This window comes from Aristolochia californica, unplaced genomic scaffold, assembly GCF_029961685.1.
Source record: "Aristolochia californica isolate CCGP_79_NKW_82.1479 unplaced genomic scaffold, dmAriCali1.0.hap1 SCAF_14, whole genome shotgun sequence".
NCBI lineage: Eukaryota > Viridiplantae > Streptophyta > Magnoliopsida > Piperales > Aristolochiaceae > Aristolochia > Aristolochia californica.
This window is the reverse complement of record NW_027181815.1, coordinates 5,498,810-5,518,888: the sequence shown is the minus strand read 5'-3', so window position 1 is coordinate 5,518,888 and position 20,079 is coordinate 5,498,810. Positions and strand designations below refer to the sequence as shown.

Here is a 20,079-nt window from a genome sequence, read left to right as displayed (position 1 = left end):
TAAGATAACCGTTTTACATGTCTCGCACCAGTATATATTAGAGCTGTCCCTACATGACAGAACAAATGGATCCTTATGTCTGCTCCATTATTTCTCAATTTCTATTATATGCATTTTGACGACTTCTTAGGTCCAGCCAGTAACAAAAGTGAAGACTGTTAGTGCGTGAACACATGCACTAAAGTAAGACACGTGTAAAAGACGCAATCATTGGGATTTTGCCAGCCTAGAGGGAGAACGGCCGAGCACTCTTCCCTGTCGGGATTTATTCAGCGTATTTGGCGAGCCAAGTAAAGGTGACTAAACGAGAAAGCTTCTAATGGACTTCTGATGGTAACGATTGTTGCGGTAAGTACTCGGAAGATTTCGTTTGTTTTTAGACTTTTTCTCCCTCGAAGGCAGGCGAACGTGAAGGCAACTTTTGAATGAACGGCCTGTAAAACTTTTGGGCTCCCATCTTCCCTACTTATTTATTCTTCCAAATCCTCGCATCTCAGATCGAAGCTGCTCTTGCCTTTGCTCCTCTGTCTCTCTCTCGCTCCCGGCCAAGCTAAGCAAAACCAAACCTCCGAGCAACCACAATGTCGTGGCAGACCTACGTCGATGATCACTTGATGTGCGAAATCGATGGCCATCATCTCACGGCCGCCGCGATCGTCGGACACGACGGCAGCGTCTGGGCTCAAAGCACCTCCTTTCCTCAGGTTTTTCTTTTTCCTCCTTGCCTGTCGTCTTTCTTTGATCGATCTGGTTCACGTAGGAACTGCGTTTCGGTCCTTGATTCTTTTTCATGTCGTCTTGCTTCTGTTTTAATTTTATTTTTAGATTTTCTGATGTCGCGATCAGTGATTTTGTTTGGATTTAGTGAGTGCGTTTTGTCAGTTTTATGTTTTAGACTTGGAGTTGGATAATTGTAGATCGGATTCTGCTCAATGTAGATTGGTATGTTTGGACCTCATAACATTGAACTCACGTAGAATGTCCCAGTGGATTTTAGTTTGGTAAATTGCACTCTATCTTGTTCCTTGTTCATAAGGCCTTTTTAAAAGTTTGAAATGGATTTGAGATTGACCGCTTTCAACAGAACTTTTTTCGACTTTGACGCTAGGAAATGGTGTAGGCATTGGTACTTTTGAATAGTTTTATCTACTGCTTGCTGATCTCTGTTTTTCACTTGTCCTGAACTCTGTTTGCTGCCGTTTATATCTGCTTGTAGTTAACATAGTGTGCTTTTATTCTGGAATCATAGTTTAAGGCCGAGGAGATCAATGGCATCATGAATGATTTCAACGAACCTGGATTCCTTGCACCTACTGGTTTGTACCTTGGTGGTACTAAGTATATGGTAATTCAAGGCGAGCCCGGAGCAGTTATCCGTGGCAAGAAGGTGATTCATTTGGATTTCCATTTTATGTATTCGTAATTTATTTTTCACCAGGTTTTCCTCAAATACTACCAGATGATTCGGCAAATCGTAAAGAAATGAATGGTAATCTAAATATGTGGGAAGAAAGTTCGGAAGAGTCACGAAATAACTCTAATTCTAAATTCAATCCATAGGCAACAGGTAGGAGGAGGTGAATCTGACAATTTAAATAACTGTCGATCTCAATGTGATTTTCCAAAATAGAAATGCCATTTTTTTTTTAACTTCATCTTTTCCTTGTAAATGTGTTTAATCCGGCTTAACACCCTGCTTCTTTATCGTTAATTTGAACTTTTTTTCCGGTACAGGGCTCTGGTGGCATCACCATTAAAAAGACTGGGCAAGCTGTAATCTTCGGAATTTACGACGAACCCTTGACTCCAGGGCAATGCAACATGATTGTGGAGAGGATGGGCGATTACCTCCTTGAGCAGGGCCTTTAGTTCAGATTCTTTGCATATTTCTTTTTTTTCTTCCCCTGTTTTTGATGGATTGTACTTTGCCTACGGGTGTTGAGCTTGGTATTTACTTTCTATGGCCACGAATTGGCGCTAGTGATTTTTGGAGAGAATAATCTCGTGAGGACAAGATTTGGTATCTAGAGTCGACTCATCTTCCGTCATCAGCCCCTTCTATTCCGATTGCAGCATTTTTTTTCTATTTATTCTAATGTTATACTTTGCAGACAAATATTCTCTAAGAAATTTTCTTTTCTTTTTCTTTTTATTTTATTTGCATTCATCTACTTTATGTGCTTCCACCAAAGAGGCCGAGGCTGAGACATCAACTAACTATTAATTTGAAAATATATAAAAAAATAAAAAAATTATGTCTTCAAGTGGGATCTAAGTCCTGAGTTGTAAAACTCTGATTCTTTCCCAATTCCCGTTTTCATGCCCTGAAATCAACACTAACACGTCCTATTTGGGAATCTTACGGCAAAAGATCTGCTTCAGTTAAGCTCTTTATTTGCTATCAAACTCCACAAATTGCTCCTCACTCGGGGACTGTATGCGCCTGTTCAGGGAATGAAGAAGAACAACACGGTCTAAATGAATCCCCATTCCCATATAGAAAGGAGCTTTTTCCATCATTCCATGGTAGGAATTCTGCCAAAACAAGCTTTCAAGGGAAGGTGACAGACATCATGAACTGCCGAATCGCTCAACCAACCTTTGCCTACCATTTTACTGCACAGAAGAAGAAGAAATCATACAAGTCGGAGTTAACAAAAAGACTACAGAGCGGCTTCAAATTTTAAAATTTGGTTTTGAACTGGTTCTGGAACAGAAGGAGAGAACAGTTTCTGTGACAAAGATAAGGGAGGAATTTGTAATTTTGGAATATAGCGGACGTGAGGGGCATTTTATTCAATCTGATTCAATAGGTTGCCGAGTAAAATCTCTCTCCTCTCTTTATTTATTCCCTAGTTCGCGTAACCAGACTTTCAACTCTGTACCTCTCTCCGTCCCCTTCTGCGCGGAGACTACGATCCCCCCCACCCCTCACCACTAGAATTCTAGTCTCGGCAAGATGTCGTGGCAAGCGTACGTTGATGATCATTTGATGTGCGAGATCGAGGGCAACCATCTTACGGCAGCTGCAATCATCGGGCATGACGGAAGCGTCTGGGCTCAGAGTGAAACCTTCCCCCAGGTTCAGTTCGATCTCAGCTGGACTTCAATCTCTTTTAACCGAACCGATTGAATCTGAAATGGGTATCCGGAGATTTTTTTTCTTCTTCTATTGTGTGAGCGGCTTTCCTGTTTCGAACTGAGGCTTTCTGATTTGGCTGCTTTACTTATGTCTCAGTCTTTTTTGTGCGATTTTATTTTAAGCTGGGGTGTTGAAGAATCCAATAGATCTTAAGTTGAAGCGTTTTGTCTAACATGCTCAGCTCATTTGGATGTTTTTGTCTTTGTTCATTTCTTTCCAGATTTGATTCTTATAAACCTACCTTAGTTGCTTGTACGGATAATGGGAGATGGTTCTGTTATATGACGAGAGTCCTTTTGGCTTCGGATTTCCATTGTTGTTACTTTTTTTTTTGTACATTGATCTCAATGTTCAGAAATAGTTCTCATTTGTCTTTATAGTTTTGGATCTTATGTGCATGTGGTGGAGCTAGTTTTCTAATGGGTAATGAGTTTGAACATGTGAAGTACTCTATTGTGCTGGGTAATTTTCTTCTTCTTTGTTAATGTAACTTACGAATTGTTTGTTATCTAGTATTTCTTTTAGGATGAAAGCTAAGTAGGATCAGTCACACGTTACTTCGTTTTTGCTTTTGGAGGATGTTATTGTCACTTTGTCAGCATCAGGGCCAAATAATTTCATCTTGATATGCTACATCTAGGACGGAGCTAAGAATGTTATATCAAACCGGCGTCGATTTTTTCTGCTCTCAGTCAAACTGAAGATCAACTTCTGGCCTCCACGCCTACTGATCTGTTGTTCGTTTAATTTATTCCATAAGCAAGTACCAGTGATTGGTTATAAAATTTTAGTAAAGGTTTTGCCAAAGAAGCATTTAGTTTCTGGGTTTGGATTGGGCTAAACAAGCTGGCAAGAGTGTAGAACTGTAAATGGTAACAGGAGGAGGATTAATGGTTAATGGAAGAAATGGAGACCCAAGTTTGTAATACCTTATCGTAATGTACAAAAAATTACTAGATCTAATGGTCTATTTTGTCTTGGTTTGAATTAGGTGCTATTGATTTCCGTTTGAGATATAGATAATGTCTTTCTGTGTCTCTTTAGTCTAATATGATCACGCATCTGATCATTAACTTGTGTATGTATTGGCAAACTTTTATGTATCCTACTATAGTGGAAATCTATATATGTTCCTACCTCATGAATGGGTGGTTTTCTTGTTCTGATTATCGTTTATTGTTATTATTATTTTTTGGATTTTACAGTTTAAGCCTGAAGAAATAGCTGCTATCATGAATGACTTCAATGAACCTGGATCACTCGCACCAACTGGTTTATACCTAGGAGGCACCAAATATATGGTTATCCAAGGTGAATCAGGTGCTGTCATTCGAGGGAAGAAGGTGATGATCTCTTAACTTGCTTTTATTTGATTGCTACTATGTTGACTCCTAATGCTAATTTTGCATTTTGGGTAGACTCAGCTTACTCTTATATATCATTTCCGATTGAAACTAATAAAAAAATTACAGTGGTGGTCATTTGACCTGTTTTTATCCACTATGATCAGATTATTAACATTAACCATAATTTGGAATACTTTAGGGGTCTGGAGGTGCTACTGTCAAAAGGACCAACCAAGCTTTGATTATTGGCATCTATGACGAGCCTCTGACTGGTGGGCAATGCAACATGATTGTTGAGAGGCTTGGGGATTATCTCATTGAACAAGGTCTTTAGGTTGCTATTGGGTATGTAATGTCTTGGTGGATTTTTCATGTTTTCCTTCTTTGAGCTGTAATAGTTAACACCAGCTTGTGGGATCTAAATACTACTAGGCATTGGAGTGATTGCACTTGCAGTGAATAATGAATTTGATATGGCCATAGGGGGCTAATCTGTGTGGGGACAAAAAGAAAAAAAAGTATTTATAGGTGTTTGTAAGGTGGGTATGAAGAATCCCATTCTGATTGAATTTGTTCTTCTCTGTATACTTCATGTGGCAGGGATAATGATTTTCAAGTGAACTATACCTATATGGAGTTTTAATTGTGGATTAATGTATTGGTCCTATAAGATGGCTTCTGAACCTCATCCTCATATGCTACTTTAAGCTTTTTTGAAAATTTCTATTCTTTTGGTAAATCTTTCTGCAAGAGAGGTCCATTAACTGTATCTAACCAGAGAAAAGGAAAGAAATGGCTTGTAAATTTTTTTTTAAAAAGGTGAGGAGCCTCTTTTAGTGGTCTTGGATAATCGAAAATAATTGAAAATACATGAGAATATATGAGTGATAAGAACCTTATTTGATTCATTATATTTTATAAACAGATTTTGACCGTCTACCTGAGATACTGCTTGTTATGCTTGGTCGTCTCTTGTGATCCCGCTAGATTGGGGTTTTGCTTCTCTATCGTATCCTTGGACGCAAACTGGTGCGAGTGTTTCTGCGACGGATAAGCCCTTGCCGGCTCCCCTCTAATCGGATGTAAGACAGATAGAGCCTTCCGCCGAGTGCAAGTCCTAAGCCCAAGGGTCATTTGTTGGGGCTGCGGCTCCGGATTTTTGTGCTAAAATGGTGAAAAGAAGACACGATTGCTAATTGTGCGTTTAAAGCAAAGGCGATTCAAATCTCTCTCTCTTCAGCGGATTGGGAGCCTTCCTTTTACGCGTTCGTTGACCAAGATCACTGCTTGTATGGCAATGTCGGTCGATCGAGGGGTATGACATTCCTCTGATGCTTTGGTTCCCTGAACCAAAAATTAATTTTCACCGTCTTCTTAAAGATGCAAGAGAAAGATGAAGATTGAGAACCCGACAATAGGTTATTGCCATGGAAACGCAGTAGAAGCTTCACACCCTATGTTTCTCATTGTTTCTCATTGTTCAGATTAAGAAATGTTCTCTAACTAATTTGCTTCTTGGGCACTTTGAAATCTTTGACAGTCGGATGAGCTCTAACTGTTGGGAAACTAGTTGCCACCACAACTCCAACGATACCCTCTTCTTCCTGCACTCCTCAAGTTAGCTTGTCACGATCTCTCTTAGACATGCTCTCTTGACAAAGGAGTCTACGAAGTTTTTTTTTTTTTTTTCACTTTCGACTTATTTCTCGTGGCTTTCGATGTTCGATTCTGGTCGCCTCAGAAGACAGTCCACATATCTAGTGCCCAGTAGGGGTGGCATCGAGCCGAGCCGAGCCCGAACCTGCTTATGTTCGAGTCGAGCTTGATTTAAATATTTCGAGCCGAGCCTCGTCTCTAGCCTAAAATTGTTATCGAGCTCGAGCCCAACGAGTTCGAGCCTCAACATACATTTAAAATTTTTCAAAAAATATATATCGAATAAAATGTATATAAAAGTATGCATACATTTTACGTAAAATTGGGCATGATATCTACATAAAATTGGGTATAACTTATATATATAATATGTGTATAAGATTGGGCATAACCTCTACTTAAAATTGAGCATAATCTATATATATAATACTTGTATAAAATTTGGCATGACCTCTATTTAAAATTGGGCATAATCAATATACATAATACCTGCATAAACACTCCATAAAATTGTCTATACATTCCATAAACACTTCATGAAATTGTTTATACACTCCATAAAATAATCTAAACACTCCATACACTGCATAACATTATAAATAAACTCTATACAATAATCAAACACAACAAAATTAAATAAAATATCACTATCAATTTACAATCACCCAAATAAAAATTATAAATCCTTCAAATAAAATCCTATTACTATTACAGACTTACTAGAAAATTACAAGAAATATTTTAAATTTTTCTTAGGAAAGTTAAATGGACCTCTTATTGCCTTTTCTAAGGAGATAAATAAAAAATAATAATTAATCTAATATATTATTATACTTATCGATAAATTTTTAATCACATAAAATGTCAAACACAAAATTGCTATGAAAATTGCTTCATGCTCAAAGTATTATATCATCAACTGTCAAATACTTATTCAAAATTTTTCTATATGGTTTTCTAACCCATCTTGGCAAGAAAATGTTACTTGGAAAATTATATGATTTTTTAAAAAGAATTTATAATTAGAAAAATATTTTGAAAAAATATGAGGCACTAATGGTCCCTATATTTCTATTAAAAATGTCTTTTTAACATTTATTGAAAAAACCACTAATAGTCTCTAGAAACGTATTTCTACTAAAATATCTTTTCAATTTATTTAAGAGCCATGAGGAAGGGACAAAGAGTTTTTTTTTCCTTGTTTATGATCTCGCACGTAGGGGTGGCTTTGAATAAATTATATATAAAATTATGCATACATTTTAAAAAAATATAATGATAGGGGAGGTTCAGGATTGAATTTCAATAATGGATTAAAATGCACCAATATTAATATTTTTTACTCCAATTGTTGTCTAGCTTGTTTTGTAATTTATGAATCTGGCCATAATTTATTATGGCCTCCTTAGTGCCCCTAGATAAAAATTTATATTCTAGGAAAAACTAAAAATATTTTTCCTATGATACATATTCCCAAAAAATTTTTTAAATAAAATCTTATTACTATTAGTGACTTATTAGAAAATTATAGGAAATATTTTAAAATTTTCTTAGGAAAGTTAAATGGACCTTTTATTGTCTCTTCTAGGGAAATAAATAAAAATTAATAATCAATCTAATATATTATTATACTTATCGATAAATTTTTAATTAAATAAAATATCAAACACAAAATTACAATGAAAATTTCTTCATGCTAAAAGTATTACAGCATCAACTGTTAAATACTTATTAAAAAAATTTCTATACAGTTTTCTACCCCGTCTTGGTACGAAAATCTTACTTAGAAAATTATATGATTTTTAATAAAAAATTTCAATTAGAAAAATATTTAAAAAAACATTAGACATTAATAGTTTATAGAAAATTATTTCTATAAAATTTATTTTAAATTTTTTCCAGAGGAAAAAGTTTTTTTTATTTTTTTATTTTATGATCTCGCACGTGCGAAATCGCACATGCGAGATCATCTTCTCGTGAGGGAAGGGGGAGATTAATTCTCCCCTGTTCTGGTTTTCCGCCGAGACGAGGAGGAGGGAAGGGGGTTACGGCAGCGGAGAGGACCTATTGTCGGGGATGACGGCCACGACGAAGTTGGCGGCGACGAACGCGGCGGTGACGGAAGCGGCGGTGACGGAAGCGGCGGCGACGGAAACAGAGGCGACGGCGAGGAGAGAAAGAAATCGAACGGACGGCCACAGAGGCGACCGGCGAGCAGCTGCGATGGCGGTATAGACGCCGACGGCAGAGGCGGTGACAACAACTGATGGGAGGGGTCGACCGTGACAAGGGGGGAGGAAAAAATTTCCCCCCCTCACTCTCGCTCCCGCATCCGCTCCCCCCTCCCCTGCTCGCTCGGGATCGTTACCGATTCATACCGATCCGATTCATTTCGAGCCGGCTCGCGAGCCGATAAACCAAATCTAGCTTCGGTCGAGCTCGGCTCGTTAAGGTAAACGAGCTAATTTCGATGCTCGAACTCGATAAATGACGAATCGAACCGAGCCGGTTCGAAGCCACCCCTGACACACTTCTACTGCCCAGTATAATATATGTTGGAGTCAGTAGCTGCTATTTGGACTTTTGAGTTAAGTGTTTGGAGGAGAGAAGGCAGCCAAAATGTCCCAATTCTCAAACATTTATCTTTTGCGTCTTCTATAATTATATCCGTAAAATACAGGGTAGTTCTTTGCAGAGGAATCTCTCTTGCTTGTTCAGACAGTGGACGACGATTTGGTGAGAGAGAGAGAGACATGGCTGGGAAGAAAGGTAGGGTTCTGATAGTAGGAGCTACTGGGTATTTAGGACGACGGTTTGTGAAGGCAAGCATGGCCCTCGGCCACCCGACCTTCGTCTTATACCGACCGAAGGTTGCCTCCGATGCCGAGAAAGTTCAGATGCTCATCGGTTTCAAAATGGAGGGAGCTACTCTTCTTCAGGTACGCCACTTTCTGTCTCCTTTTGAACAGTAAAACGGATTCTGGACTTCGAATCTCACAAGTCACGGAAGATTGCATCTTCAGCCTTTTTTTATTTTTGAAACTCTGAAGCGTTTCTTTCAATCCATTTCATAAGTTTTCAGTTGATTAATATTTCTACTGTTATTTGAGTATGCAGGGTTCGTTTAATGACTTCGACAGCTTGGTCTCCGCTGTTGCAGCAAACCACTTGAGGCACGTTATCATGGAACAGCTAACACTCATCGAAGCCATCTAAGAAGTCGGAACGATCAAGGTATAGGCTGCATCTAATTCCTCTACTAGACAGGATCAAACTTCTAGGTGGATTTTGTTCTGGAGATGTTGCCGGCTCTCCATCATCCTGTTTTTTTCTGAGAATTTGAAACCCTGTCATTGGGGCAGAGCGGAAGAGATATATAATTCATTTGGCTTTTTCTTCCATTAATTTATGATGAAGGAGAATTGACTCAGTTTTGTCGTAAAGCATGACAGCGTTTGGACGTGGACCGAATGGAGCACGCAATCCCGACGGGAGATTACGTCTTCGCCGACAAACGAGTCATCCGACGGGCTATCGAGAAGGCCAACATTCCCTACACTTACGTCTCCGCTAATTGCTGCGCGGGGTACTTCTTGGCTGCAATTGCACAGGTCGACCATATCATGCCCCCGACCGATCATGTTCTCGTTTACGGCAACGGCGACAAGAAATGTATGGGGCAGTCTTACCTCTTATAATATTGCTCAGGAGTTTAAACGATTAAACAACTGATCAGCTTTCTGTTGATTCTGTAGGTATCTGGGTCGACGAGGACGATATGGCCATGCACACGATGCTTGCCGTCGATGACCCCCGGACACTGAACAAGACCCTGTACCTCCGGCCGCGAGACAACATCTTGAGGAGGTGATCAAGAAATGGGAGAAGCTCATAGGAAGGAGCTCAAGAAAACCTATATTGAGTGGCTTGGTTCCATGGACAGTAAGTATACTCAGGAACTTTTTTCAGGATTAATGGCTGAAAAATGGAATGTGATGGTAAATTAAACGGTTTGCTTTGCGATGCAGAAATGCCGCCGCCGCCTCTTCAAATCGGCGTCGCCCACTTGTACCAGATGTTCTACCATGGGGACCTGGAATTCGAACCAGAGGCTCCTCATGGTGTAGATAGCCAAGATATGTATCCAGACCACAAGTATGTGACAGCTGAAGAGTATCTCAAGCAAGTAATAGACTCTAGATTCTTACTTCAAATAGATTCAACTAAAAAACAACTCCAACCTGTTTCGTTCAGGATTTATGATGGTATTACATGAATACTAAGCTCAAAGGAACCTTAATGATAAGAAAATACTCAAATAAAGGGCAACTTACCTACCATGATCCCTTGTTTATCCACATCAAATAATTCCTTATTATTTGGCTTTAATTTAAGCGTGCCAAGCTACAGTTTAATTAAATATACAAAGATCCCCTATTTAATTTCACCCATGACAAACTTAAAACAAGAACAATTAAGGGGGGATTAGTCAACAATGAAGTTTATGCCCATTACATAGTTCATTTAATTAGGCCGTTGATGGTGCACTAGCGCCAGTGTCATCTAAAAGACAAAAGTAATTGTCTCAAGCTAAAATTGTGGAATCGTGATTCAGCCCAATTTTTTGAATCGTTCTGGACACATTGAAATTTTGGGCTCTGTCTCATACTCTCTTCTCCCTCTCGACCTTCCTCCCCCAAGTTTTTTTTTCTCCCGCTCTCTTCTTCCTCTCGTCTTTGCACTCTCTCTCTCCCTTCTCCCCCTCTCATCTCCCTCTCTCTTCTCCCTCTCAACCTCCGTCGTAGAGCTGCTATCACCAATCCTCCGTCACAGTTGACTGCCCCGCTCCATCGCAGAGCATCCCGTTAGAGCGTCTTTGTTGCAGGGCCTCCGGCATATGGTCGGAGTGCCACCTCAGTTGTTGTTGCCTGCTGGCCAGCCGTTGTCTCCCTGCTATTATCGGCCCTATGAGGAAGACGACGTTGTGATTTAGTTTTTCCTAAGTTAAGAAAAATTAAACCAACATTATTTATTCATTATATTTATTTTTTAATATAATCCATCTTATGTTATTAATAAAAAAATATTTATTTATTCAGTATATTCATTTTTTAATTACTATATTAAATTAGTGTTTTAATAGTCATAATTAAAATATTGTTAATGTAAACATTTGATAAATTATTTTGGTTTAATTATCCCAATGATATAATTAATTAAACCAGTGATTTTAAATTTTGTGGCAATATATTATTAATTAATAATATGTAAAAATATATATTGTGTTATTGATAAAATAATATATTTATTTATTATTTTTATTATTGTATTAAATTAGTGATTTATAATGTTAAAATAGAACTTTTGTTATTAAAAATTGAATTAATTAATTTATTATATTCACTTATATTATTTTTTACTTTATTTATTTATTATAATTTATTACAGTTACACGTAATTATTATATTACTTTATAATAAACTGTAATAATTAATTAATATAATATAGTATTTCATTAATTAGTATATCAATATATTTTAATACTACATTAAATCACTTATTAGTATAGTAACCATATTTATTTGGTTAATTATATGTTTAGGTATATGTTCTATTTAAGTATATTAAAAAAAATTTAATCATTCTTTTGTTTACATCATATTTTTCATTTTGAGGTACTAACACTGAAATCTATTTTTCATTTTGAGGTACTAAAACTGAAATCTATTTTCAAGTGTACGGGAACTGGTCTATACTAACACCCAAAGAACAATTGAAGTTGAATCACATCATTCCCATGAATTTGAAGTCTAACTTCAACTTCAATGTTGACTCTCCGCCCCCTAATATGGAGATATAATAATGATTTTCCAAAGCCGAAATCCTTGAGATTCTCCTACATCCAAAACCCAAGTAAACTACAGAATACGCTTTAGTGGAATTAAAAAAGCTCAGATTTCAGTTTCAGATATCCAAAACCCAAGTAAAACTACAGAATACGCTTAAAAAAGGCACTCTGGTGACAAATATAATGAGCTCTATCTGAAACTGAAATCTGAGAGCTTCATGAAGCATGTCTTTCAAACAAAAAAAAAAAACAATAATAACATGGGTGAGCTTATCAGTGGGTGAAGCGGCAAATCGCATGCGGGTTGTAAATGCTTCTCGAGTGGATTAGTATAATTGATCTATTTGTGCGGCGATGATCGCAATTGCTGATGAGTGATGGCCCTCCAGTCTTTCGCATTGAACCAAATTATAATAACAAAGTAAAGAAAACTTTCCTTCCGGATAAAGAATTGCTTGCCATCGCAGAAGGAAGGCGAGTACGGTGTCTACTGATCATTACCATGGTGCAGCTTCTCCCATTCAGTCATGTCCATTACGTCTGTCTTTTAACTTCTGTGAATCAGATCCCCAGTAAAGATAAGAAAAAGTTGCACCCAATTGAATTCTCTGGTTACATTCCCGTTTTCTCTAGTTAACATTACCGAATGCATCTTCTTCCTTGCCTGTCTTATTAATGAACCCAACTGCAGAAGAAAGTAATACCCAGTTTGCAGGACCATCGGGTATATGTCACTTGTGTCTCAACTAAAAGACGAAAGAGAGAGACAGAGTCATTCCCAACCACAAAGCTCCAAAGGTCCCCTTCAAGTTCGGTAATTTTATCTCTGGACAACCACGCAACATCCTCAATTAAATGACATTAATTTATTCCAGTTCTCGGTTAAGGGGACACGACCGGTCGACCACGGACGGACACACTGGTCGGCGATCGCCACCTTCCCTCCCGTCGGTTCACCTTCCGACGACGTTGAGCAGAAGGAAGAAGCATTCAAGCTGGCATTGACGGGAACTCGCCGTTTATAGTGCACGTGGTAGTTTTTTGAAGGGATCCATCATGATGTGGACGAAACGTAAGCACAGGCTTGAGCTACGTGTACGGTGAAGCGTTCATTTATGGAAGAGTTTTCGCCCTAATATCGATGAAAAGGATAGGGCCCACCTGTCTCCTCGTTTCAACTTAAATACAGCTGTACGGTGCCAGGTAGGCGGTGGGCCCTGGGCATAGCCAGCCATTAATGCCAAGGATTTAAAAGGGCGACTAAGGGATGGGTCCCATTGGAATGCCATGTCATAATTAGCGGTATTTGCGCTCAGAAGATTTAAAGATAATGGTTAGATGATCTAAGTTGTTGGCGCTAGCCTGGTGACAGCGAGGACCCAGCTGGCGCTTTTCCTTCTCGCTAACATCGCCAGTCTCGTACGTCGTTGTTTTGCTCCCTAATCACGTGCCCAATAAGATTCCTTCTCCTCTAATTCTCCATCTCCAGGAGAAAGAGAAACGCTAACGCCACGCCTCTCTCGAGAAATCGAGCACGTCACCGACTCGCGCCGTCTTACCCAGTTAAGAGGACAGAGCAGATTTCCCTGTGCTCCATTCACTCACAGTCACAGCTAATCACCAGACTAGACTCCAACCACATAAAAGCGTTTCTTTCCACAGAATCCTTAGTTAGTTACGCCATTCGCTTCTCTTTCTGCTTTCTGCTTCTCTTTCCCAAATCCCTATCAAACGAAGCTTCTATACTCGAAGAGAGAAAGCAGTAGAAGACGAGGAGGCAGAGAAAGAGACAATGGATCCGTGCCCCTTCGCACGGCTGACTGTGGAGTCACTCGCTCTCAAACTTCCGTTTGCTTCGAGGCCCGCGGGACCTGGCGTGCATCCTTCGACCAGTCCTTGCTTCTGCAAGATCCGTCTTCATAACTTCTCCTCGCAGACGACTCCACTCCCGCTCTCACCTTCCGCTTCCGACGATGTTACGGCCACGTCTTCCTCCTCCTCCGTTCGCTTCCACCTCGACCCTGCCCTGCTCTCTCGCCTTCCCAAGTCCGCTACCCTTCGCGTCGCTGTCTACACCGGCCGGATGGGCGCTACCTGCGGAATCCGTTCCGGAAAGCTTCTGGGCCGGCTACGACTTAATCTGGACCTGTCTGGGGCGGAGACGCGGGCTTGCGTGTACCATAACGGATGGGCGAAGATCGGGAAGCACGAGGAGGACAAGAAACCATCGGCTCGACTCCATCTCGTGGTTCGCTCCGAACCAGACCCCCGGTTCGTGTTCCAGTTCGGCGGCGAGCCGGAGTGCAGCCCGGTGGTTTTCCAAATTCAAGGCAACATAAGACAGCCTGTCTTCACCTGCAAGTTCACCGCCGGCCGTAACGCCGCACCACGGTGAGCAACCAGTTACCACCTCCAACTCGGCTTGCATTTTCGAGTTTCAACTCTCGACCTAAAAATGTTAAATTTACCGCAATAGTGTTTGCTCTCGGCTCTGGTTAGCTCCACTGTTCTCGCTAAATTGTGCGGGTAAATGGATCTGGCCCTTATTGAACTTATATTGAAACAGACGGCCCAGGTTCATACGATGAAGCTGATGGAGCCGACATTATTTCCCTCAAGATTTGTAGAAAACAGTGATGATTTATTGTCGCCATGCCTGAAATAATGTCGGTTAAAATGACACCTTGCTTCTAATGAGAATGAAAGCGAGAGAAACAATAAGAAAAAGAAGATACTTCCTGATGATTAACCCGCTTGATCCATATTAGTTTTCTGGTTATATACAGGTAGGAGCTATCTATTTTGATGTATTTTCGTACATTATTATTGATTTCAATGATTTATTGCTTAACCCACACAGGCCTCAGCTGCCAATTGATTCATTAATGTGCGGATTCTTGACTGAATGTCCACCAGAAACCCAACTTGATTGTTAGGAATTTATATTACTGCAGTGGGTAGCTTAGATCAATCAAATTGCAGAGATCCATTAAACTCCATGAATTTATTTGATTAACCGATGGCAGTAAACAAAGCTGAAAATTGGTTTCTGTGGTCTTGGTTTTGTTAAGAATGAATTTTGTTGACGGTTCTTTCCCGTTTCGTATGATCAGATCTCTGCAGCTGGATTACTCCAACACCAGTAGAGGATGGATGGGGTCTTACAGAATGGAGAAGGATCGCTCTGGAAGAGAACGCAAAGGGTGGAGACTGATGATATTCGACCTCTCTGGCTCTCCCGTGGCTGCTGCGTCCATGAGCACTCCGTTCGTTCCCTCCCCGGGTTCCGACCGTGTGTCTCGCTCAAACCCTGGCGCTTGGCTCATCCTCCGCCCCAACGGCTTCTCCGACAACGCCTGGAAGCCGTGGGCGCGCCTCGAAGCCTGGCGAGAGAAGAGTCCCATCGACGCCTTGGGCTACAAACTGGAGCTCATTACCGATACTGGCCCTACCTCTTGTATACCCATCGCTGAATCACATCTGAGCCTCCACAAAGGTGGCCAGTTCTGCATCGAAAGAAGCTTGGTTGGAGATCAAACCCCCTGCTACTGGCCCTCTGTGGAAGGATTTGTGATGGGCTCGACCGTGGAAGGCGAAGGAAAGGTTAGTAAGCCAACTGTGCAGGTGGGGATGCAGCATGTGACATGCATGGCTGATGCGGCCTTGTTTGTTGCGCTCTCAGCCGCCATTGATTTGAGCATGGATGCCTGCCAATTATTCTCCCACAAGCTCAGAAAGGAACTGTGCTATGATCATCAAGATAACGTCTCGTAAAAGCTTCTGCCAACGAAATCTGGAGTTAACCGTGCAGTGACGATCAACGGGTTTTTTATCTGTTGATAAAATCATGATTAAAAAGCCATTGATTGGGTTTTTTTTTTACTTCTGATTTCCCAATTTTTGTTTCAATGTCTTTTCGGTTGAGTCGGTTTTGTTTGTCACCGGCGGCCTCGGTCGATTGTTTGCGAGTGTGAGCTCTCAAGTCCATTCTTTTTTTGCGGTTTTTTATTTCTGGAGTTGATTTTTCCAAAGATGATAGAGATTTTTGATACAGAGAATGTCTGATGCAATCATGTATACTTGTATAATCACCAGGTAATCGATATTCGATGCTGTACAGAGATCGAAGGCGCGGTTTTTATTTATTCATAAATTTTGTTCAAGATATTTCTTCTTTCTAGTTCGATATAATTCCAGCTTCTTGACAGTTGACAGGGCTCTCTGTTTCGTCTCGTCAATGGCGATATCTTGACCTTGATGGGAATATTTCTCGACTGGCACAGTGTCTGGCAAATTTATCAGAAATTCCAGTGGATCTCTATTCAATGGATATCGTGGTTTCAAATTTTTTGGATAAGCCTTAGACCAACTGCACATAAAGCAAAGTGACACAACCCTATAAGACCCTCCCTGATTATACCTTAAATTTCTTTACTTATTTCCATATAATTACACAATTAGCCTAAAAATCTACTAAAACTCAAGCAAACTAAATTTCAGAAATTTTGAATAAAGCACCTTTAATTGCCTTAGACAATCTCGCAAATGACAGATTCATTCAAAGAATCAAAGTTCCTGCATCGAAACTACATCAAGTTCAAATCTGCACAAATTGAAACTCTCTGATGGTCGCTGTTACAGATGAGAAATAGATTGCATCACGATCAATTAGTAATTAATCCTAGTGGGAAACGATTGCATCTTGGATAGAATTGAAATATTAGAGTACAAATTACAGATTAAGCATCAGTGTCGTGCGTGCCTCATTGAGATTACTAAAGAGCAAAAAAAAAAAAAAAGAGAAAACAAGTTAGCAGAACAACAACAATGTCTTCCTTCTACTTTGCCGGCAGCAAGCAATCGGAAGACGGGAAAAAAACAGAAGAAGTCAATGATAAGAAACAACAGGGAGCTGTTTCTGTGCAGAATCAAGGACGAAGTTGTTGCCCTTATGGAGACTTGACCCGATTGCGTATTCTGCTTGAGCGCCGAACAGGAGTTGTGACCACCGTGACAGCCTCCCCTTCCTGTAAGATATCACAAGATTTTTTTCCTTAGTTAGCGAAGAAGTCAGGTTGTCATGGGAAAATGTTGATTTTGTATTTCCTGATGAGGGAGATAATGCTAAGAATTTTTACTAATGCTTCTCACCTGTTTCTTTGTTAACTTTCCCTGAACAGTAAAGCTCGCGTATGACAGCGAATCTGCAGATGAAAACGCTGAAGCGGATGACTTCACTTTATTGCTGGAGAAAGAAATGCATGCCCGCAAATTTTCCAGCTCTTTTGGTTGAGGAATGTTGACGCTTTCGCCTCCAGATGCGGTTTTTAATTTCAGGGAAGGATCCTTCTCTGAGCTGCCGGCCTGTTCTCCCAGTTTGTATTCTCCGAGCAATTCAACAGTTGGTGGATGGGTCGCATAGAATGGTTGGAAATTATCTGCAGGAAGTGGCTGCGCTTTGAAAGAAAGATTGACATGGGAGTTACTTTTTCGTTCCTTTTCTGAGCTGCCTACCTGTTCTCCCAGCTTGTATTCTCCGAGCAATTCAACAGTTGGTGGATGGGTCGCGTAGAATGGTTGGAAATTATCTGCAGGAAGTGGCTGCTCTTTGAAAGAAAGATTGACATAGGAATTATTTTTTCGTTCCATCTCTTCTTTCTCGAGTCGTGCCAAAGTTATGTTCTCCAATGCGGTTGATTCAGAAGTCTGTAGCTGGATAGTAGCGGTAGGTGGAGACATTGATTCAGAAGCTTTCCTGGCCTTGAGATGCAAAAATATAATAGTTATACATGTCGCCAGTATAAACGACAGAGACACTCCGAAAGCAGGTTTGGATGTTAATTTGTCCTTCACGTATTCAGCCCATGAACAGTCTTCCTGTTGCTCATTTAGCTCTGTTTCAGGAGTGATTCCAAGATCAGATTCGGTGGAGTGAGCATCGATTTCACTCAGCTCAGAGGACTCCTTTTCCGGGCTTGTTTCCGATATGGATTCGAGGAGTAGATCCGGCTCAAACGCAGATTCAGATGGTGGAACTAGAGAATCAGATAAGCCAGCCATTTCAGTAAATTGTATATCTGGAAAATCAGTCACCTTGTCTGTAATTTTTTCCCCTGCTTCTGAACCTTTGAGTTCGACAATATTCTCCTCATCGATTCCCTCGTCGTCATTTTCCTCCGTTACATTGAGCGAGTCCTGGTCCTGCTGCCACAAATGACCATTCCATAAACCATCTAACTCGCTTGCTTGACCAGCTATATTTTGTAACTCAGGATTACCGTCAATATCTACAGGTCGCTCTACTGACGCTGTTACTGAAATCGCGACAGGGACTGATTCATCCGATTGCTGCTCTTCCAAATCAAAACTTTCTACTTGGTCATCTGCAAGCCACGAATGACTCTCTCCCTCAGCATTAATGTTGCTAGTTGTGACTACCGGATGAGCTATCAGAACCTTTTCGCCCGCAAATGAAACAAACTTGGGAGTCCAGCAAACACTACCTCCAACAAACGTCGACAACGTTCTCGACAATCTCAAGAACTTCTCGGAGAAATTGTCTAGATTCGATTTTGTCAAATAGGGAAGAGGATCCTGAATGTCAAGAAATCCTTCATCGGAACTTCTTCCTAGATGCCGTAAATAAGGCAGCGAAGAAGAAGGATAGGTTGATGATGTGAAACAGAGTCCAAAAAACAGAAAGCTTAGAACAAAGGAACATTGTAGAACAGATCGCCCACGCCAAGACCGTTGTTCTTCTTCCTCTTCTTCGTCTTCCTCTTCACCATTACGATTTTCAATGTCTTGTCCTCGGCAAGATTCTGAATCGATATTATCGGATAGCCGATGAGACCCATCTTCTTGTTCCCCAAGTTCTTCATCCAGAGAATCACTCAGCGAGGCTTGAGGTTCGTCTCCCGTTAATTTCTTCGACTCAGGAGAGAGGCTATCACTAAGGCCCAACTCTTCTTTATGCTTTTCTCTGCGCAGAAATTCAAGGCGACTGTTGGGTTTGTAGCGAAGAAATCGCGGCCTCGGCGACAGGTAATTAGTAAGCGGGTCGTAGGGAAGAGAAGAAGAATCAGGGTTGAGAAGACTCGGGTCAATAGGTTGAGAAATCTTTGAAGGTGATGGCGTTCTATCGGACAAGAAGCTCATATGGCCATAAGCCGGAGAGTCCTCAACTAGAGACTCGTTCCTTTCGACCAAAATCTTCTTTCTAGGAGAAGCCACCTTTGAAGCAGCAGAGATGGTAGGGGACATGAAATGTTTGGTGGTTTTCTTCTGAAACAGAGGCTTCAAGGCAACGTCCTTACAGACATGTTCTTGGTTCTCGTCAACGTCTTCAGGATTAACCTCTTTGCAAGGACGCACTTGATGAGAATCTGCAGAAACAAACGAGTCCGTTAACTAGAAGAAAAAAAAAAAACTGAACCATTCAAATCGGACAAAAACTAAAGAAAAAATCGTACCAGAAGAAACCCTCAAACTCGGGGAAGACTTCTTTGCTATGAGTGGCGAAATTTTTTTGTGGGGGCTGTCCATCCGATCTTCAGCGGGGGTTCTCTCCCTCTTTCGATTTGGCAAGAAAACTGATTCTGTCGGTTCGCTGCTTGACGACCGAGGGAAAAATTCAAAAGTCGAACAGCGAGCGGGCAACATTATTTGAATTCGTTGGAGATTCGACCGTTGGAGACTGTCAACGGTTTACTTGGAACGTCACTCAATAGATAAATCCAAAACCAACGGCTACTTTGAATAATGTTTCATCTGAGTATATTAATATCATGTGCCACATGTTATCATGCTTTCGTTTGGAGCTCAGAAAGTACTTAAATTAGGTCTTGAAAAACCTCAAGTGCTTAATTTCTCTCAACCCTAAAACTCATAAAAGATGTAAATTTGCGACCAACCGTTGTCTTTCTCTCCACACAAGTATGAAAAATGGTCCAGAACGATTTAATTGGAAGCTGCAGGTTAAAACTTTGTCAGGGTAATAATACTGATAGAAGAGCGTCGGCATTTAATAATCGTAGTTATCATCAATATCCAGAATTGAGTTTTGAACGTTTTGGAGGTTCGTCCAC

General features: G+C 40.5%; 5 protein-coding genes across 6 annotated transcripts; 4 read left to right on the top strand and 1 right to left on the bottom strand.

The window, feature by feature from the left end:
- Positions 1-330: 330 nt before the first annotated feature.
- LOC137949754 (profilin) lies at positions 331-2,152 on the top strand. Of its 2 annotated transcripts, XM_068795932.1 has the most exons (4): positions 331-348; positions 498-704; positions 1,250-1,387; positions 1,735-2,152. In XM_068795932.1, exons 2-4 carry the CDS (start codon positions 582-584, stop codon positions 1,867-1,869), a joined length of 396 nt encoding a protein of 131 aa, XP_068652033.1. In that variant the 5' UTR covers positions 331-348; positions 498-581; the 3' UTR covers positions 1,870-2,152. The 2 variants fall into 2 exon arrangements, with proteins under 2 accessions (XP_068652033.1, XP_068652032.1); XM_068795931.1 differs by lacking the exon at positions 331-348 and having other exon boundaries at positions 410-704.
- A 712-nt stretch (positions 2,153-2,864) lies between these two features.
- Positions 2,865-5,171, top strand: LOC137950028 (profilin-1-like). Its single transcript, XM_068796370.1, has 3 exons — positions 2,865-3,082; positions 4,348-4,485; positions 4,688-5,171. The coding sequence occupies exons 1-3, from the start codon at positions 2,960-2,962 to the stop codon at positions 4,820-4,822; spliced, it is 396 nt and encodes a 131-aa protein (XP_068652471.1). The 5' UTR covers positions 2,865-2,959; the 3' UTR covers positions 4,823-5,171.
- A 3,726-nt stretch (positions 5,172-8,897) lies between these two features.
- On the top strand, positions 8,898-10,015 carry LOC137950295 (bifunctional pinoresinol-lariciresinol reductase 2-like). Its single transcript, XM_068796686.1, has 4 exons — positions 8,898-9,083; positions 9,262-9,321; positions 9,597-9,816; positions 9,900-10,015. Exons 1-4 carry the CDS (start codon positions 8,898-8,900, stop codon positions 10,013-10,015), a joined length of 582 nt encoding a protein of 193 aa, XP_068652787.1.
- Positions 10,016-13,510: 3,495 nt separating this feature from the next.
- On the top strand, positions 13,511-16,121 carry LOC137950669 (uncharacterized). The gene is made up of 2 exons (XM_068797257.1): positions 13,511-14,383; positions 15,106-16,121. The coding sequence occupies exons 1-2, from the start codon at positions 13,785-13,787 to the stop codon at positions 15,764-15,766; spliced, it is 1,260 nt and encodes a 419-aa protein (XP_068653358.1). The 5' UTR covers positions 13,511-13,784; the 3' UTR covers positions 15,767-16,121.
- A 573-nt stretch (positions 16,122-16,694) lies between these two features.
- On the bottom strand, positions 16,695-19,670 carry LOC137950908 (uncharacterized). Its single transcript, XM_068797569.1, has 3 exons — positions 19,465-19,670; positions 17,144-19,377; positions 16,695-17,019 (listed from the first exon to the last, which is right to left on the bottom strand). Exons 1-3 carry the CDS (start codon positions 19,652-19,654, stop codon positions 16,942-16,944), a joined length of 2,502 nt encoding a protein of 833 aa, XP_068653670.1. The 5' UTR covers positions 19,655-19,670; the 3' UTR covers positions 16,695-16,941.
- Positions 19,671-20,079: the final 409 nt, after the last annotated feature.

Excerpts from the sequence above, each read along its gene's own strand:
- LOC137950028 (XM_068796370.1), top strand. The coding sequence starts at position 2,960 with ATGTCGTGGCAAGCGTACGTTGATGATCATTTGATGTGCGAGATCGAG. Across the intron at positions 3,083-4,347 it reads AGAGTGAAACCTTCCCCCAG|TTTAAGCCTGAAGAAATAGC; the intron begins GTTCAGTTCGAT and ends TGGATTTTACAG. Across the intron at positions 4,486-4,687 it reads CTGTCATTCGAGGGAAGAAG|GGGTCTGGAGGTGCTACTGT; the intron begins GTGATGATCTCT and ends GGAATACTTTAG.
- LOC137950295 (XM_068796686.1), top strand. The coding sequence starts at position 8,898 with ATGGCTGGGAAGAAAGGTAGGGTTCTGATAGTAGGAGCTACTGGGTAT. Across the intron at positions 9,084-9,261 it reads AGGGAGCTACTCTTCTTCAG|GGTTCGTTTAATGACTTCGA; the intron begins GTACGCCACTTT and ends TTGAGTATGCAG. Across the intron at positions 9,322-9,596 it reads CAGCAAACCACTTGAGGCAC|CGTTTGGACGTGGACCGAAT; the intron begins GTTATCATGGAA and ends AAAGCATGACAG.
- LOC137949754 (XM_068795932.1), top strand. The coding sequence starts at position 582 with ATGTCGTGGCAGACCTACGTCGATGATCACTTGATGTGCGAAATCGAT. Across the intron at positions 705-1,249 it reads AAAGCACCTCCTTTCCTCAG|TTTAAGGCCGAGGAGATCAA; the intron begins GTTTTTCTTTTT and ends CTGGAATCATAG. Across the intron at positions 1,388-1,734 it reads CAGTTATCCGTGGCAAGAAG|GGCTCTGGTGGCATCACCAT; the intron begins GTGATTCATTTG and ends TTTCCGGTACAG.
- LOC137950669 (XM_068797257.1), top strand. The coding sequence starts at position 13,785 with ATGGATCCGTGCCCCTTCGCACGGCTGACTGTGGAGTCACTCGCTCTC. Across the intron at positions 14,384-15,105 it reads GGCCGTAACGCCGCACCACG|ATCTCTGCAGCTGGATTACT; the intron begins GTGAGCAACCAG and ends TCGTATGATCAG.
- LOC137950908 (XM_068797569.1), bottom strand. The coding sequence starts at position 19,654 with ATGTTGCCCGCTCGCTGTTCGACTTTTGAATTTTTCCCTCGGTCGTCA. Across the intron at positions 19,378-19,464 it reads GAGTTTGAGGGTTTCTTCTG|ATTCTCATCAAGTGCGTCCT; the intron begins GTACGATTTTTT and ends TTGTTTCTGCAG. Across the intron at positions 17,020-17,143 it reads GAAAGTTAACAAAGAAACAG|GAAGGGGAGGCTGTCACGGT; the intron begins GTGAGAAGCATT and ends GATATCTTACAG.